At 34.5% G+C, this 18,478-nt stretch overlaps 1 protein-coding gene across 3 annotated transcripts in view; it reads left to right on the top strand.

Annotated features, from left to right (window-relative positions):
• The window catches only part of LOC309506898 (uncharacterized protein), a 136,402-nt gene that overhangs the window by 4,621 nt on the left and 113,303 nt on the right, over positions 1–18,478 (top strand). Inside the window, exons 4-10 of one of the 3 annotated variants that reach the window (XM_082180908.1) lie at positions 3,648–3,752; positions 3,856–3,951; positions 4,100–4,192; positions 9,474–9,548; positions 12,461–12,565; positions 14,874–14,939; positions 15,558–15,635. The exons of 1 other annotated variant lie outside the window; for it this stretch is intronic. In XM_082180908.1, the coding sequence (XP_082037034.1) occupies positions 3,648–3,752; positions 3,856–3,951; positions 4,100–4,192; positions 9,474–9,548; positions 12,461–12,565; positions 14,874–14,939; positions 15,558–15,635 (618 nt within the window). The remainder of the gene's footprint in view (positions 1–3,647; positions 3,753–3,855; positions 3,952–4,099; positions 4,193–9,473; positions 9,549–12,460; positions 12,566–14,873; positions 14,940–15,557; positions 15,636–18,478) is intronic. One more of the 3 variants, XM_082180907.1, reaches the window with a different exon arrangement.

The raw sequence follows: 18,478 nt of genomic DNA, 5'->3' as shown, positions 1-18,478 counted from the left end.
GCATGTCTGTGTGGTTTTCTATAAATAAAGATATAAGAAAAATAGATAAGTACAAATAACAAATAATAGTAGTCACAATAAACAAAGTAACAGTAAATGAATGTTAAATTACAATGATTAATACAGTACAGTAGAAACAAATGTGCCATTATATGGAAAAGTGCACTGCTAGAAATGAGTAATACTGAGCGGTTGAAATTCGACACCTTTGCGCGCTGAGGACTGAAATGGAGCCGCTCTGTCTAGCACATTAGTGCGCATGCGCCCAAAGAGTGCATTAACTCTAGAAGTGAGCGATATATATATAGACCATATAATGACTAAAAGGCACATAAATTATGTCTTCTAAATATAACAATGTTATACGTGAGGAAACTAGTATGTTAATATACAAACATATTTACGAGCTAGTTGGTATTGTCACTCGAGTCGCATACATTAACTTTTACACACGCGGGGCAATTCAAACGTTCATAAACAAAGTAAAGAACAATGTATAAACAGACTGCAACTTACTTTACAGGCACGCACACAACTTTAGCAAAGATTCATCTTTACAGTACAGCTTGCCGCTTGTCCGCTTTCCCGAATCAGTCAGACTCCGTTCTAGTTCAGGCGTTTTAGGAAAAAAGGGTGAACAAATTGCAACAGAATCAAACTCAACTGATTTTGTATCCTCCATATGTCCTGAGTAAGGAAAAAAAAAAAGCCCCGAAGAATCCCATTAGGGGAAAGTTCAGAAAAAGACCCAAATATATCCTATTCATTATTTTTTCTCACATGAACAGGGTAAAACATTTAACCTTTAGATATCACCATGAAAATTACTGAGTTGATTACTTATATCAAGACAAACAAAAAATGTATTACAAGTTTTTTTTTTTTATTGTTTGTTAACATAAATGTTACAAAAACAGCATTTTTCCACCTTAGAAACATTGCTAAGCTACGTAATATGCTATCAGTTTCTGATGCAGAAAAGTTAGTTCATGCATTCATGACCTCGAGACTGGATTACTGTAATGCTTTACTAGCTGGTTGTCCTGCATCCTCAATAAACAAGCTACAGTTAGTCCAAAATGCCGCCGCTAGAGTTCTTACTAGATCAAGAAAATATGATCATATAACACCGATTTTATCATCACTGCATTGGTTACCTATAAAGTTCCGTATTAATTACAAGATATTGCTACTGACCTATAAAGCCCTAAACGGCTTAGCTCCAGTCTATTTAACGGATCTTTTATCACCCTATAATCCATCGCGCTCTTTAAGATCACTAAATTCAAGGCTTTTGGTCATACCTAGGATATCCAGAACCACCAAAGGAGGGAGAGCATTCTCACATTTGGCTCCAAAACTCTGGAATAGTCTTCCTGATACTGTTCGTTGCTCAGACTCGCTCTCCCAGTTTAAAACTAGATTAAAGTCGCATCTCTTCAGCCAGGCATTCATATAATCCTACAGTTCAAACTACAATCCGGCCTCTAGCTCATAAATGCCAGAGGAGAACTGGCCCCCGACTGAGCCTGGGTTCTCCCAAGGTTTTTTTCTCCATTAGGTCACCTGATGGAGTTTTAGGACACCATTAGGTCACTTGATGAAGTTTTTCGGTTCCTTGCCGCTGTTGCCTTTGGCTTGCTCAGTTGGGGATATTTTGGGGATATTTAATTTAATTTTATCAATCAATAAATTCCTCTTGAAACAAACTTTGTTGTATTATTTTAATTTAATACTGTGAAGCTGCTTTGATACAATCTGTATTGTGAAAAGCGCTATACAAATAAACTTGACTTGACTTGACTTAACATGGACAAACGGTCCATAATCTAATTGCGTATGTGCAAATTTGCATAAATACCACAACAGATCTAAACATTGGGTCTAGCCAGGAGAAAATGTCTTGTTGAATGTTGTTGACATATAACAGTAAAATGTTAAGGTCTGAATGGAACCCATTTAGGCTACCCATGAGCATAAATACATAGAGGCAGGAAGAAGAAACAGCCTTTATTAATTATTATTGCAGAGATGGGGTTTGGGGCTGGGTCCATGGGACTGTTTCTGGGGGATGAGTCTGAGGGAAGAACAGGAGACAAGGGTGAGTAGAATGCAGAAGACAAAAAGGTAGGTAAAATAAAAAGTGTTTTTTGTTGTTGTTGTTTCAGCCCCAAACCCCATCTCTGCAATACTAATTAATAAAGGCTGTTTTAAAGTACTTCATCCTGCCTCTATGTATTTATGCTCATGGGTAGCCTAAATGGGTTCCATTCAGACCTTAACATTTAGTCTTTTACTGTTATATGTCAACAAGATTCAACAAGACATTTTCTCCTGGCTAGACCCAATGTTTAGATCTGTTGTGGTATTTATGCAAATTTGCACATACACAATTAGATTATGGACCGTTTGTCCATGTTAACAAACAATAAAAAAAAACTTGTAATACATTTTTTGTTTGTCTTGATAAGTAATCAACTCAGTAATTTTCATGGTGATATCTAAAGGTTAAATGTTTTACCCTGCATGTGAGAAAAATAATGAATAGGCATATGAATAGGATATATTTGGGTCTTTTTCTGAACTTTCCCCTAATGGGATTCTTCGGGACTTTTTTTTTCTTACTCAGGACATATTGAGGATACAAAATCAGTTGAGTTTGATTCTGTTGCAATTTGTTCACGGTTGACCCCCATTTTGGCTTAAAACGCCTGGACTATTCAGTGGGCGGGAGCACTGACCTGCATGTCTTTTCCACGGCGCTGATTGGCTCGCTGGACGGATGCGACGAATGCGTCAATTTTGTCACATAGCAAAGGAAACTTAATCTAATAGTCTTAATCTAATAATAATCTAATATAATCTAAGAAATTTAGTCTAATAATGGGCTTTTTTTACACTGTGGCTCTGTTTTTTTTTTTTTTTTTTTTTTTTCATGATGTGTTTTAAAAAAACTATTCTCTTGCTGTATTTTTTTAGTGGTCTCAAATGAAATAAATTCACAGTAATACTTTGCTCACATTATTAGTGCATTATACACTTTAATTTATACATTTAAATGACAGTTGGTAAATGTAAGGCAGTCGGTTTCTGCAAGTGAAATTAGTTAACTCCAGTTTTAATTTTGTGCATTTTTACAGTAACATACTGTAGATTACAGTAAAGAACTGTACAATTAACAGTAAATTACAGACAACAGGGTTGCCAGTATTTTACTGTAAAAAAAGCCTGGTAAGGTCTAACAGTGTAGCCTCTTCCAGTTTGTAGTGTGGGTCATTCATTGCAACATTTAATCTAATTCTCATGTTTAAGAATCTGTTATCTGCTGCCCACTGACATGCTTTTAAATCTATTGTTAACCAGTTGTTTGGCCTTCCAAATTATTTTCCAGACCAGGGGGCAATCCCCACAATTTTTTACTGCATGTCTAGTAAATCCTGACAGTAGTTTTTTTAACACAAAAGAGGGTTAGTAAATCTGGCCCTTAATAAAAATAAGTACTTGCAAAAAGGAATTCCTTAGGAAATATTTTTATTGCAAAATATTTTTATTGCAAATTATTCAGAATTATTCCTCTGTAAACCAATAACTATTTATAGCTAACTGATTCAGTGCAGTTATACATGACGGATGTCTGTGTTTCACAGGTTTCTCTTCTTGGCACATAACTGTGTTGTTTTTCTGTTTTGTTGCTGGATTTGGAGCTGTACTTCTGCTCTGCTGTCTGATCTACTGCAGATCAAAAAACACAGGTGTGTTTGGAAGGAACACCTTTTTATTTCTTGTGATTAACTGTATGTGTCACTATAAGTGTTTCACTCATTTAACTGTGGTTATTCTGCATCTTCTCTCCAGTCAACAGCAGAACAATCTGGATTCTTCAGCTTTCTCTGGTCTTTTTTCCAAATGTCTGTATGTTCTTCACCTTCATCCTCTGGGGTCTTACTGAAGGTGAGTTTAGGAGTTTAAATATAGCACTATAAAGCATGTGGCAGATTTTATTAGTCTTTTTGTACAAAATTACACAAAAAAAAAAAATTGGTGATGGGACTTAAATTGTTTTATTTGATCAATATTGTCAATGAATATTCTGTTCCAGGATTTCTCCATGAGACCGTCACTTGCTCTGCTCTGTATATTCTGAGGCCTGTTATGTTGATTTGGGCTTTGTCTTATTTAAAGTATCTCCAAGGTATGTTAGAATTGAAAGTTTTTGATTATTATTATTTTTGTTAAGGGGATCAGTAAATGCAAATTGATGGCAACATTAAGACTTAGCGTGCACTGTAAAAAATAAAATCGTAAAAAAACGGTAAATGACTGTCAGCTACGGCTGCCAAACAAAAAACGTAAACATAAAGTAAAATACCCTAATTTAAATGAAGTGCAAAAAACTTTTACAGAAATTTTCCTTAAATGTTTTACAGAAAAACACTGTTATTTTACTGCTATTTCCTGAATTATTACTATCAAACACCTTCATTGTAAAGAAATCCCATAAAATAACAGTCAAATGACTGTCAGCAACGGCTGCCATACAAAAAACGTAAAATTCATGTAAAATATCCTAATTTGGTAGGGGTGGTAATGGCGGAATGGATAAGACACATGCCTTTGGTGTGAGAGACCCGGGTTCGAATCCACTGTGAGACACCAATGTGTCCCTGAGCAAGACACTTAACCCCTAGTTGCTCCAGAGGCGTGCGACCTCTGACATATATAGCAATTGTAAGTCGCTTTGGATAAAAGCGTCAGCTAAATGAATAAATGTAAATGTAAAATGTAAATGTAATTTAAATAAGTGCAAAATACTTTTACAGAAATCTTCATTAACCTTTTTTAACAGAAACACACAGTTAAAACACAGTTATTTTCTGATTTTTTTACTGAAAAACACAGTTAATTATATGCATGATTTGTTGTGACTATACGTCACTGCATCAGCAACTACACAGTTACTGTCTGTTAAATAAAGCAACATGCAGCATAACATCTGTGTTTCTCTGCTCATCCTGAACTGAAGCTCAGGCTCTACTCTTCAACACAATGGTGACACACGAAACACACCATACAGAAACACTTTAAACCCCAACAGAACATTAAACACTACCAGATCTCTCAGGATCTCATCATCTTCACTTATTACAATCCAGACTTTATTTCTCATACTAACATTCTTATTGAGAATTAACAGAGGTTTAGAAGTTGAAGTTTTATTGAAAAGAATAAAGTTTGATGTCACCATGATGGAGATCAGTGTTTGCTTTAGTTGGGCTCTTGAACTTTTAGTATTTAACTTTTAAGTTTCTCTGGCTGCATTAACTGTGTGTCTCTGACGCACATTTGTAATTGTAGCAAATCCAAGAGATTGCAGATCAGATGATGTTGGTCACTTTTTAGTGATAATAGTCATCATGTAGTGTCCTGCTTTATTAATACCACTTAAAGTGAAATATCTGATTAAGTCGTTAAATATTAGTTGTTCATTTTGCATGACAAAACTGCTATAGAAGATCCTGCAGTGCTGTGATACTCAGATTTAATGAAGTCATTATACAGAAAATGTTTTGACAGGATCATATAGACTCACTCAGACATCAAGAATCAGCGTATGAATCACAACAATGGTGACAATGAAAACAAATCTGAATTACTATAAAGTCACAAAAAGGCTTTGTTGGTTGTCACCATTGTTGAGATTCATATGTTGATTCTAGATGTCTCTATACTACTAAAAAAATTAACCAGCTCAAAACTTTTCCTGTACAATATATTTCTTTTTTTCATTTTTTTTTTCAGGTTGTTATAATACTGATGCCACAATATTTCAAGGGTTGTGTACGGTAGCCGAGAGAGCTCAACGCGCTGCAACTGAAGAAAACACATGCAAATTAAGAAAACATCTTCATCAGTTTCACAACACGTGTGCTCCAAATACTCACAACACAACCAAATACAGAAACGCGCTGCAAAAGTTCACAACACAAACAAATACAGAAACGCGCTGCAAATAGGACAGAACACAACGGAAATGTTTCCGGGGAACCCAATAAGTGACGGACCCGGCTGGGACGTTTTTTATTGCTCGTGAGCATTACCTATGCCCTAACGTTACTCCCTTAAAAGGGCAGACGGCAGAGCCCTTGACGTGGGCACTTTGGAGGGAGCGGGGCACTTGTGTGCCATTATGTAGCCGTCTGGAACGGGCTTGATGAAGGGAGCAACGAAAGCCAATGTAATTTCCTCATTATTTTCACCTGGGATGTTCCCATGACAACGCGGCGCCGTCTCATATTTGGACCTCTTATAGGCCTATAGCCTACTGTCTATGATTTGGACCCTTCATTCTAACATTTCTTATGAAACTTATTTTAACATAACATGAATGTGTACAATGTAACTGATGTATTAATATCTTTCCCTCATGTTCTTTTTCTCTATCTTTTTTTCTTTAATTTATTTTAGTCTTAAGCTTGTTCTTTTCTGATTAGTATTCTTATGACATTGAACATATTATAAATACATTTTGTATATTAGGCTATACAAAGTTGTATGTCATAAACGTGTAATCTCTGTATGTTTTGCAACAAAAAAAAATTATAAATTAAATTAAATTAAAGTAGACAGCTGTAAGCACGTCCAGAGCCCGTCTACGGAGAGCCTTGGCACTTCCTATTAGCCCCATTGTATCGATCTTGGTTGCAGTTCCATTAGAATTCCACTGGAGATGATCGCGGGCGAGTGCAGACTGAATGGGAGTCAATGGGGCTAGACGGCTAAATGTGTCTCTTTCACCCGATTGCCGTTGAGAAATCTCAGATTTTATTGTAGGTTTTGCAAGTTCAACATGGGTTATAGGTCGAAAGTTGAATGAACGAGTACTTATTTCTTTTCGATTTCTTACAGGTTGAGTTGTTGTTGCCCATAACACGCTAGCATTCTGCTAATGACGTCAGCATTCTGACGTCATTGACATTTTAAAAAACTTTTTAAACCAAATAAGTGACTCTAAAAAATCTAACACCCAGCAATGTGTAATTTCTTTGCATCTCCTTTCGAATACAACATTAAAATTACTAGACAAAAAATTATATCCTGAGAAAAGTAGATTTTGAGGGTTTTTCGCCATAGACCTCAATTCATTCTGCACTCGCCTGCGAGCGCCCCCGCATGGACAGAGACGTGTTACTGCAGCCAGTCCAGAAACCGGAAGCAGAGAATGTCTAATATGGCGAGAAGTTTCACTCTCACTACACTTCCGGCTTTTGAACTGGTTGCAGTTCCACTCTGATTCCATATGAGGGCGCTCACAGGACGAGTGCAGAATGAATGGAGGTCAATGGCGGTATACCCCTCAAAATCCACTTTTCTCAGGATATAATTTTTTGTCTAGTAATTTGAATGTTGTATTCGAAAGGAGATGCAAAGAAATTACACATTGCTGGGTGTTAGATTTTTTAGAGTCACTTATTTGCTTTAAAAAAGTCTTTCAAAATGTCAGTGACGTCAGAATGCTGACGTCATTAGCAGAATGCTAGCGTGTTATGGGCAACAACAACTCAACCTGTAAGAAATCAAAACGACATAAGTACTCGTTCATTCAACTTTCGACCTAAAACCCATGTTGAACTTGCAAAATCTACAATCACATCTGAGATTTCTCAACGGCAATCGGGTGAAAGAGACAAATTTAGCCGTCTAGCCCCATTGACTCCCATTCATTTTGCACTCATGGCAAGCGCCCCCAGTGGAACTCTGGTGGTACTACAACCAAAATTCGGTACAATAGGGCTTAATAGGGAGTGGACAGGCTCTCCGTAGACGGGCTCTGCCGGAAGTAAGCAGAGAGTGCCAATTCTCTTCCTATTAGACATTCTCTGGCACGTCCCAGCCGGGTCCGTCACTTATTGGCTTCCCCGGAAACATTTCCGTTGTGTTCTGTCCTATTTGCAGCGCGTTTCTGATTTGTTTGTGTTGTGAACTTTTGCAGCGCGTTTCTGATTTGTTTGTGTTGTGAACTTTTGCAGCGCGTTTCTGTATTTGGTTGTGTTGTGAGTATTTGGAGCACACATGTGTTGTGAAACTGATGAAGATGTTTTCTTAATGTGCAGGTGTTTTTCGATTTGCATGTGTTTTCTTCAGTTGCAGCGCGTTGAGCTCTCTTGGCCACCGTAGTTATGTGAAAAATTATGACATTTATAGACTTTATATAAAGCTAAATTCCACCTACATATTATGTAATCTAAGCTAATATTTTCAGAGATTTGACTGACACATCAGTGAATCAGATCATCATATGATGACTATAACATCATCAATGAATGACCAAGATCATCTGATATTTTCTCTAGCATTTATTGCTATAACAAACGTGAATTAAATACAGTTAAAGCAGCCAGAGAAAATCAGAAGTTAGTTAATCACAGGTCATGAGCCCAACTAAAGCAGACACTGATCTCAATCATGGTGACATCAAATTTATTTTAAAGTTTTTTACACTTTATTTAAATTAGCATATTTTACTTTAATTTTAGGGTTTTTGTTTGGCAGCCGCAGCTGCCAGTCATTTGACCCTTTTTTTTTTACGATTTTTTAACAATGAAGGTATATGATCATAATAATGCAGGAAATACCTGTGAAATAACAGTGTTTTTTCGGTTTTTTTTTTTTTTAATTAGCATATTTTACTTTAATTTGATGGTTTTTGTTTGGCAGCCGCAGCTGCCAGTCATCTGACCCTTTTTTTTACTTTTTTTTTTTTTTTTACAGTGAAGGTATTTGATCGTGATTATTCAGGAAATACCTGTAAAATAACAGTGTTTTTCAGTTTATTTAATTTAGGATGTTTTACAGTTTTTTGGGGAGCTGACAGTCATTTGACCATTTTATCATTTAACTGTTTTGTTTCTGTTAAATTACAGATTATATTTGTAATTTTACATACATTGTTATGTAATTTAAGAAAACAGAAAAAATACTGTATGAAAAATACAATCAATTTTCTGTATAAAAAATGTGAATTACTGTCACAATACCTAAAATAACAGCTGAATTTTTATTTTACATATTATTTGTAATTTTACAGTGTTTTGAGTACAATTTAAAATTAAAGAAAATGATCGTCAAAAAATCACAGTGATTTTCTGTAAAATTAGGATTTTTTTTTACAGTGTGACAATATTGTTAGTGATTAATTTTATTGTGGTTAAATACATTTAATTGTCAAATTCAGAAGTATGAAATTATTTAAAAACACAAACTCAGCCTAATTTTTTATCCTTTAGATTGTTTTTTAACTGTATTCTTGGCATGTATTGAATGTGTCAAGAAATTTGTAGTGTTTGGTGAAAAAATACACTCTGTCCTTACCAACCTATAACAATGCTTAAATGTAGGGTACAAGCAATGGAACGGATATGCAATAATATTATAAAATGACCTGATTTGATGTGTTCAACCCTTTCTGTCTACAGGCAACATTAAAACATGGATCAGGTTTTTCAGAATAACAAGTGAATTTACTGTTCTCACAGTCGTTGTTTATTCAGGTGAGTAAATCCTAATGTTTGCAAGCGATTTACCGTAAAAAATATGGTAGTAATATTTTAGGTTTTACGGCAGTGATCTAAATATTACGTAAAAAAAAACTGGCAGCTGTGGTTGCCAGTACTTTACCGTAAAAAATACGGTAGAATTTGTTTTGCTTTTACGGCACTGAACTAAAGTTTACGGTAAAAAACTAGCAGCTTGCAAGTGCTTTACCGTAAAAAATACGGTAATAATATTTTAGGTTTTATGGCATTGAACATTGAACTGAACTTTTATATAAAAAATTTAAACCTGCCAGCTGTGGTTTCCTGTAATCTAATTATTGAGAATTACCAGAGGTTCAGACGTTGATGTTTTATTGAAAATAATAAAGTTTGAAGTTACCATTATGGAGATGAGTGTTTGCTTTAGTTGGTCTCTTGACCCTTGACTTCTTAACTTTAGATTTACTCTGACTGCCTTAACTGTGTGGTAACAGTTACACAAACAATAACACAAACGTTATGGCATGAATATCATGGAGAGAAAATGTGACCAGGTGATGATGTCAGGTTAATGATGACATAATCATCATATTGTGGCCTGATTCACTGATCTCATAAAGAGTCTTATCTCTCACTTTATGAGCAAAGTGACAATATTAATTATAATATTAAAAATAAATATTTCATATTATTGAGTATATAGTATCTCTGTAAGCCAGCAGCGAGCAACAGATAATCTGAAGAACTTTAAAAATACATGGTGTAGAAAAAAGGTTTTGAATTACTGCTCAATTTAAACCAACACAGACATCAAGATTCAGCGTATGAATCTCAACAACGGTGACAATCAACACAATAATCAGATAAAACTCTGAACATCACAAAACAAGCTACTAAAAAGCTACAACAAAAACAACATCAAAAATAAAAGCAGATATAATAATAAAAGAAAATACTAAGGCAATTCAGCATAATGTATTCCTGCTGCAATGCATGCTGGGAGATACTGATGAGTTTTGATTGGAGGCTCCATCAAGTGCACTGCACTTTTATCATCACCATTGTTGAGATTCATACGCTGACTCTTGATGTCTGTGTGTGTCTGAAAGATACAGCAGGTCAAACCATTATCATGCACAATGTTTTTAAAAAAAATTAAATCATAGGGCTAGTACAATCAATAATGTAAAATTAATAACACATTTAATCAAAGATAAGACTCTACAAGAGCTCAGTGAATCAAACATGGTGATTGCCATCACTGATACACAACCAACATCACATGATTAATTTCTCTCTGATTTCCTAGCCATAATCAGCATGTCTTATAAACACAGAGTTACAGCAGGCAGAGAAAAACTAATGTCAGAATGTCAAGGGTCAAGAGACCAACTAAAGCAGTCACTGATCTCCATCATGGTGACTTCAAATGAAACAATAAATCATCAACATCTAAACCTCTGTTAATTCTCAAACATAACTGTAGACGTCTGACAGAAATAAAGTCAGTCTGGTTAGTATTAAGTGAAGCTGGTAATGCTGTTTGTGGAGTTGTTTAATCCTCCTCTGCTGAGATCTTCACAGATTTATTGTATTTTATCTTCAGTTGATTTCATCTAAGGCTGTGGCTGAAGTCAGTTGTAGTTCTTGTGTTTCTGCTCGTCTCTTTTTTCTGTTCCTGTTGTTTCTCTAAATGGACATTCCCAGAATTCCCTGTGTGACACTTCACATTTGATGTTATTTCATTTAAATAATTATGTTTCTTCTTGGTTTTTGTTATCAGTTTTATACATTTGGTGTTTATATTACATCATATATTGTTTAATGAATGTGTATGGCATTATTTGTAGTCATGTGTATCACCATGATGGTGTTTTGTGTTTGTGTGTATGACACTGTGCACCTTCTAAATATTAACATGTGCCTCAGTTTGTGGAAAACTAATGGTATACTTAAATCGTCGTGTGCTTTTCTTTTTTACAACCTGTATTATAATGATGGTTATCAGTGTATTACGAAGATATAAAGCAGACTTTAATACTCTAGTGAAATTTAATGATAACATTTATCGGTTTATGTAATATAATGGTTGTCCCGTGAAAACTAAAAGGTTCCTACTGTATTGTTTATGGTAAAGTACTGGGAACCACAGCTGATGTTTTTTTTTTTTTACCACACATTTAAATCCTGCTGAAGGTTTTTTTTTTTTTTTTTTTTAAAGTAAGGTTGCTACCATATTTATTACGGTAAAATACTGTCAACCAAGCTGACGTTTTTTACTGTAAATTTTACAGGGTTTTTTTTACATTGTGTTTTTTTGCCCGTAAATTTAAATCCCGTAAAACATAAAAGGTTGCTACCTTATTTTTTACGGTAAAATACTGGCAACCACAGCTGCCGTTTTTTTACCGTAAATTTCACAGTTTTTTTTTAACAGTGCACATCAGAGGTCGTGTTCATTATTCTGACATTAAAAGTGCTTTATGAAATATAACCTGTTTTGCTTTAACTTCATCAGACTTGGCCAGAATTCAGCCATTAAATCTCACCCCTCCCTCTCTTTTTCTAAAATCCTGTCGTCCAAACCTGAATCAAAATGATTAAAAGACAGACAGTGTATAGTATCCCAGGATTACTTTCTTTTTTTTGCTGTTTACAAAGACACGTGTGATTTCTCAGAACATAGTGAAATCTGTCAGGTAGTAGAAACATTTAAATGTGGAATGTTTGAAATATTGTTCATTACAAAATAATAAAATTACACTTTTTATAGGTATTAATTTACTGCATGTACGGTAGCCTTTTCTAAAATATCATGATCATGTGTTGACCTTCACTTTCCTTGGTACAGATTAAGTCAGGCCTCCTGTTATTGCTCAGGACATCATTTATCTTGTGTGACATTTCATTTTTATTTATTCCTCTAGTTCTTTTTACATATGGCTGGAGAAAGAGAGCACATGATACAGCCAGTGGACATCTAAGAAACTTCTTTGGACTTGTTGTGTTGTCGTGTCTCTTCCTGAGTTTAGGTAAGAGTTCCTGTATGATTTGATTCCTTACATTCACTGTTAACCCTTGCTGTAAAAAAAGCCGTAATTCAGACAGTATCATACCATTTTCCATTAAAACAGTAATATACCCTAGAAAACAAAAATAGCCTACAGGAATATACTGTAAATGAACAGTGCTCCAAATCGACACTCAGAGGCTGTTTTCCCAATCACACCCTATACCCTCATTCACTATTCCCTACATTAGTTCACTAATATAGTCCACTTGACAGAGTGAATGAAAAGAAGAGAGTGAATTGAGAAACTGATGAACACTGATAAGACAGAGAAAAAAGAACAGAAAAAAGAGAAACACAAGAACTACAACTGACTTCCAGTAACACTGAGTGTGAAACCAGTTTACAAACCAGTTTACGATTTTTTCTTTCATACATGTACAAAAGTTATTGTTGAGAATTAACAGAGATTTAGTAATAATAAAATTTGTTGTCACCATAATGGAGATCAGTATTTGCTTTAGTTGGTCTCTTGTCCATTGACTTCTTACCTTTCATTTCTCTCTGACTGCTGTAACAGTGAGTTTATAAAACACATTTGATATGGCAAGAAAAAGTCAAGAGATAGTTGATCAGGTGTTTTTGTTCTTTTATGATGATGTCACAATCATCTTGGACTATCTGATTTTCAGATTTTTCCTGTATATATTAATTGAAATTATGGGTATGTCATTTTTAGCATAAATCTGTGTATCTACAAAATGAAATCAATATTTTTATAATCAGGTCTTCTGAAAAATAACAATCATATAGTTTATTCAATTTTATTTTACTCCTAATTGGTTCAGACACACAGATATCCACAATCAGCATATGAATCTCAACAATGGTGAAAAGTGTCATGTCGCAATGCATGCTGGGATCCAGGATAATATAAAACTCCCAGCATGCACTGCTGCATGAATAATAATAATAAAAAAGAAATATTGCCACCATTGTTGAGATTAATGTGCTAACTTGTGCTATCTCTGTGTTTCTAAAATACAGTGTAGCTCTGTTTTTTTTTTGGTTTATGCATGATGTGTTAAAAAAATGAGTCATAGTAATTTATTGCTGTAGTTTCACAGTGGTGCTAATGTAACACTTTTGATCGAGGATAAAACTCTGAATGAATAAGAATTAATTCCTTAGTGAATGAACAGGCAATATGATGATTTTGTCATCATAAGCATTACAACCACAATCATTCATAAACTGTGTGCGCACAAGTGTGACTTGCAAAAACACAGCTCAAGCAGCAAAAGAAAAATGAATGTTTTAGCATCAGCATGCCAACTAAAGCAAGCACTGATCTCTATAATGGTAACTTCAAACAAACATTTTCAATAACAATTTCTGTATGACAGAAACAAAGTCATACTGGTTAATAATAAGTGTAATAATGTGTAATGGCTGGAAGTCAGTCGTAGTTCTTGTGTTTCTCTATTTTCTGTTCTTGTGTTTCTCTTTTCTTCAATGATTCTGCTTATTAACAGCAGGTGTTCATCACTAATGCTCAACAATCACTTACATATTCCCTTAATTATCTCACTGCAGCACTGTCTCAGTGTTACTTTTTACTCTTTGTAGTGTGGATTTCCCTGTGGTGTTGAAAGGGTTAACAGTGTAAGATAAAAAGACACACCCACAAAATATATTTTAACAGTAATAAACTGTAAGTTATGAAACAGGTTTATACTGGCAACACTGTTGCCAGTAGTTTACTGTAAAATTTCGTTTTTTGGGTCACCATTGTGCAGAAGAGTAGAGCCTGTGCTTCAGTCCAGGAGAAGATCTAGAAACATTGATGATATGCTGCATGTTGCTTTATTTAACAGGCGGTGACTGTGTAGTTGCTGGTCCAGTGGAAATCTCTTTATTTACAAAAGTTTTGTTGTGGTTTCAAATGAAATAAGTTCACAGTAATACTTTGCTCACGTTATTAATGCATTATACATTTTAGTTTAATACATGTAAATGACAGTTGGTCAATTTAAGGTTTTTGCAAGTGAAATTAGTTAACTTGAGTTTTAGTGCATTTTACAGTAACATACTGTAGATTACAGTAAAGAACTGCACAATTAACAGTAAATTACTGGCAACAGTGTTGCCAGTATTTTACTGTAAAAAAAACCGGTAAGGTCTAACAGTGTTGTTAAAGCTGAGTGGCAGGCTAAGGGTTTTGATCATATACATTTAGTTTTTATTCTACAATTACCAAAAATTATAATCAAACACACAAGAGCCAAGTTTCCTAGCCCTATAACTGTGTGTTAATGTTTGATTTTTAGTTGACTTCATAAGGCTATTCTGTCAGAAGCGGCCAAGAGGGGCTTCCTCATGCTTGAAAACTCTAGGTGAGCACATTCTTATTGTTTTACCCCAATATGAGTTATATGAGTTGCAAAATACTATTAGCTCTACACTCTAAAAAATGCTATGTTGGCTTTAATTAACTTTTTCATGTCAACAGGTCCCACATAACTAGGTTACGTTGGATTTATGTAACATTATTTATTTCAATTAATTTAAGTTAATTACATAAGGTTAATCCATGCCAGTTTCATGGATTATTTGTTTTGGTTGAATGTAAAAATATTAATTTTAGGATAATTGAACTTAATTAACTTAATTGTTTTGGACAAAATTAAGACTGTTAACCTTATTCAACTAAACGGCATTGGATTAACCTTATGTAATATGTGTTACTGAGTGTTGATAAAGAACTGTATAAAGAAATGTAACAGAAGAAAAAAATTATCCAGAAGTTAAAATCCGTATGATTCTTGCACTTAAACATTACAAAATGAACAACCAAGCAGAACGAGAGAGAGAGAGAGAGAGAGAGAGAGAGAGAGAGAGAGAGAGAGAGAGAGAGAGAGAGAGAGAGAGAGCAGGTGCAATACAGGCAGAGTAGTTGGAATCCTATAATTCATTAGTAATTAAGTAATGTTTACTTTTCTCTCACTCTTAAGGTTTTTTTTGGTGGAATATTTTCTTGAGTTGGTCTCAATTGTTCCAGTTGATCTTATCATTTGGAGTTCCCTCTCCAGGTAACACCTGCATACTGATTCCTTCATAATTCATTACAATGATATGCAACATGTAGTTTTAAATTCCATCTGTTTTTCTGTGTAAAAATCCAGTTGATTATAATTCAGACAATTTCAGCTTGACATAGAACAGCTTGTACACTGTAAAACCTGATGAGTTAGTTCAACTCAAACCGTTTGATGAAACCGATTGCCTTAAATCATTTAAGTTTATTAACTCAAACAATTTAAGCATAACAAAATATTTGATTTGTGTCCGAGTAACTCAATAACTTATTGTTAAGATTAGGGATGTCCCGATCCGATCACGTGATCGGAAATCGGGCCCGATCACGTGTTTTCAGACTCGATCGGAATCGGACGTTACCTCCCGATCAGGACTCGGATATATATGTATATATATTCTCATTATTTTTTAACACATCTATAGTTATGCGGTGGCACATAGTTACGCCGGTTTCACACTGCACGCGAGCAGAGCGTCAGCGCAGGAGCAGTGCGTATGGTGAGCAGGAGCAGGACACGCGCGTTTTGCTTTCACACTGGCAGCGTTTGTCACGCGCGGCTGAACCGCGGGTTGTGTACAGACAGAGTACTCTATAATGGATAAGTTGGCATTGCTTTATTTCGTTTTCAAATACATTTAAGAGAAAAGACTTGTCAAGAAGCTTATTTTATTAATAATTTCATTTATATAACTTTTGGTTCATATGAGTGCAGTTCCTAAAAGCACATTACTGGCTTTGCAAACACTGTGGCACTTTTATTTTTTATTTGTTTACATGCCTGCCGGGTATTTTAAGTTGAGGTGCTATTTGTTTATATATTAGACTTTTTTTTATATTTACTGTTGCACTAAAGACCAAAAGTGAAGAATTTATGTTATTTATTACTTGATTGTTCAAGCTACCTCACAGAAGTGCTCTGTTTGTTAACAGAGTTGTTGAATGTTAAAATAAGGTGAATTAAATAAAAAATAAGGAACATCCTGGATCTGTTTTTTCGCTCTTCTTTATTCTTTTTTTATGTTTTATAGAAGTATCGGATCGGGACTCGGTATCGGCAGATACTCAAAATCAAATGACTCGGACTCGAGGGCAAAAAAACCTGATCGGGACATCCCTAGTTAAGATAACTTGGGTAAATAAAGTTAATAGTACTGAGTCCATTCAATTAATATAACTCAAATCTATGAAGTACACTGTAAACCCGAATAAGTTGGCAGAACTCAAAACATTTAAGGAAATCAATTGCCTCAATTTTTTTTAAGTTCTGAAATTCAAAGTACATTAATTCATACAATTAACTTAAAACTTTCATTTAATCTCAATGTGAACACTTTTATTAGTATAAACTTAGCTTTTAAAAGCTAATCTGCTAACATACTCATTTGCTAACATATTAGCAATAGTATGTTATACAGAAGCACTTGCTGTATGAGCGCAACAATATAAAAAGTAGGGCTGGGCGATATATCGCATCACATTGTTATGCGCATCTCATCAGTAAAGCCGGTTCCTTGATTAGTAGTAAATCGCCATCACCTGCTTTCAGATGGAGCGGCATTTACTACAAAGAGCCGTAGTTAACTGACAAGCTGAGCCATATCGCATTAATATTGCGGACGTATCGCCAGCGATAATTAATGCGATATGGCTCAGCTTGTCAGTTAACTACGGCTCTTTGTACACAGCAAAAACTCCAGTGTTAAATTAACACTCCTGGGAGTGTATGAGTCCACACTCAAGAGTGTTAAAGTTAATGAGATAATTAAGTGATTAATTTAGTGATGATTGAGCATTATTGAAGACACCTGATGTTAACAAGCAGAATCACTGAAGGAGAAAATCACAAATTGTAAGCCACCGTTATGGCGATCATTGTTTGCTTTAGTTGGACTCTTGACCCTTATACATTCTCTTAAAATTTTGTTTGTCTGCTGTTATTGCATTGTAACAGTCAAATGAACAAAGAAAAGTGTGATCTGATAAAGAAAAACATAAAAGTAAAGTAAAATATGCTAATTTAAATAAAGTGTAAAAAACTATAAAAGAAATTTGATGTCACCATGATTGAGATCAGTGTCTGCTTTAGTTGGGCTCATGACCCTTATTTATAACTTTAGTTTTCTCTGGCTGCTTTAACTGTGTGATTGATACACATTTGTTATAGCAATAAATGCAGAAGAAAATATTAGATGATCTTGGTCATATAATGGTAATGTTATAGTCATCATATGATTTGATTCATTGATATGTCAGTCAAATCTCTGAATATGTTAGTTTAGATTGCATAGTATGTAGATGGATTTTTAGCTTTATATGAAGTCTATCATTAATGTCATAATTTTTCACATGACCCTTGAAATATTGTGGCATTATAACAATCTAAAAAAAAAAAAAAAAAGTATTATACAGAAAAAAAAATTGAGCAGGTTCATTTTTTATTTTATTTTTTTTTTTTGTAGTATAGAGACATCAAGAATCAACATATGAATCTCAACAATGGTGACAACCAACAAAGCCTTTTTGTGACTTTATAGTAATTCAGATTTTTTTTTTTCATTGTCACCATTGTTGCGATTCATATGCTGATTCTTGATGTCTGAGTGAGTCTATGTGATCCTGTTAAAACATTTTCTGTATAATGACTTCATAAAATGTGAGTATCATAGCACTGCAGGATCTTCTATAGCAGTTTTATTAGTGCTGGGCGATATGACCAAAAATCCACATCACGGTATTTTTCTGAATTACACCGGTTTCACGGTTTATGATTTTTTTTTTTTTTTTTAAGCATGACTGGGTGTAAAACACATTTTTCACTGAGTGAGAGAGGAAATA

The sequence above is a fragment of the Leuciscus leuciscus genome, assembly GCF_965113295.1.
Source record: "Leuciscus leuciscus genome assembly, chromosome: 1".
Classification (NCBI taxonomy): Eukaryota; Metazoa; Chordata; class Actinopteri; order Cypriniformes; family Leuciscidae; genus Leuciscus; species Leuciscus leuciscus.
This window is presented reverse-complemented; position numbering and strand designations above follow the sequence as displayed.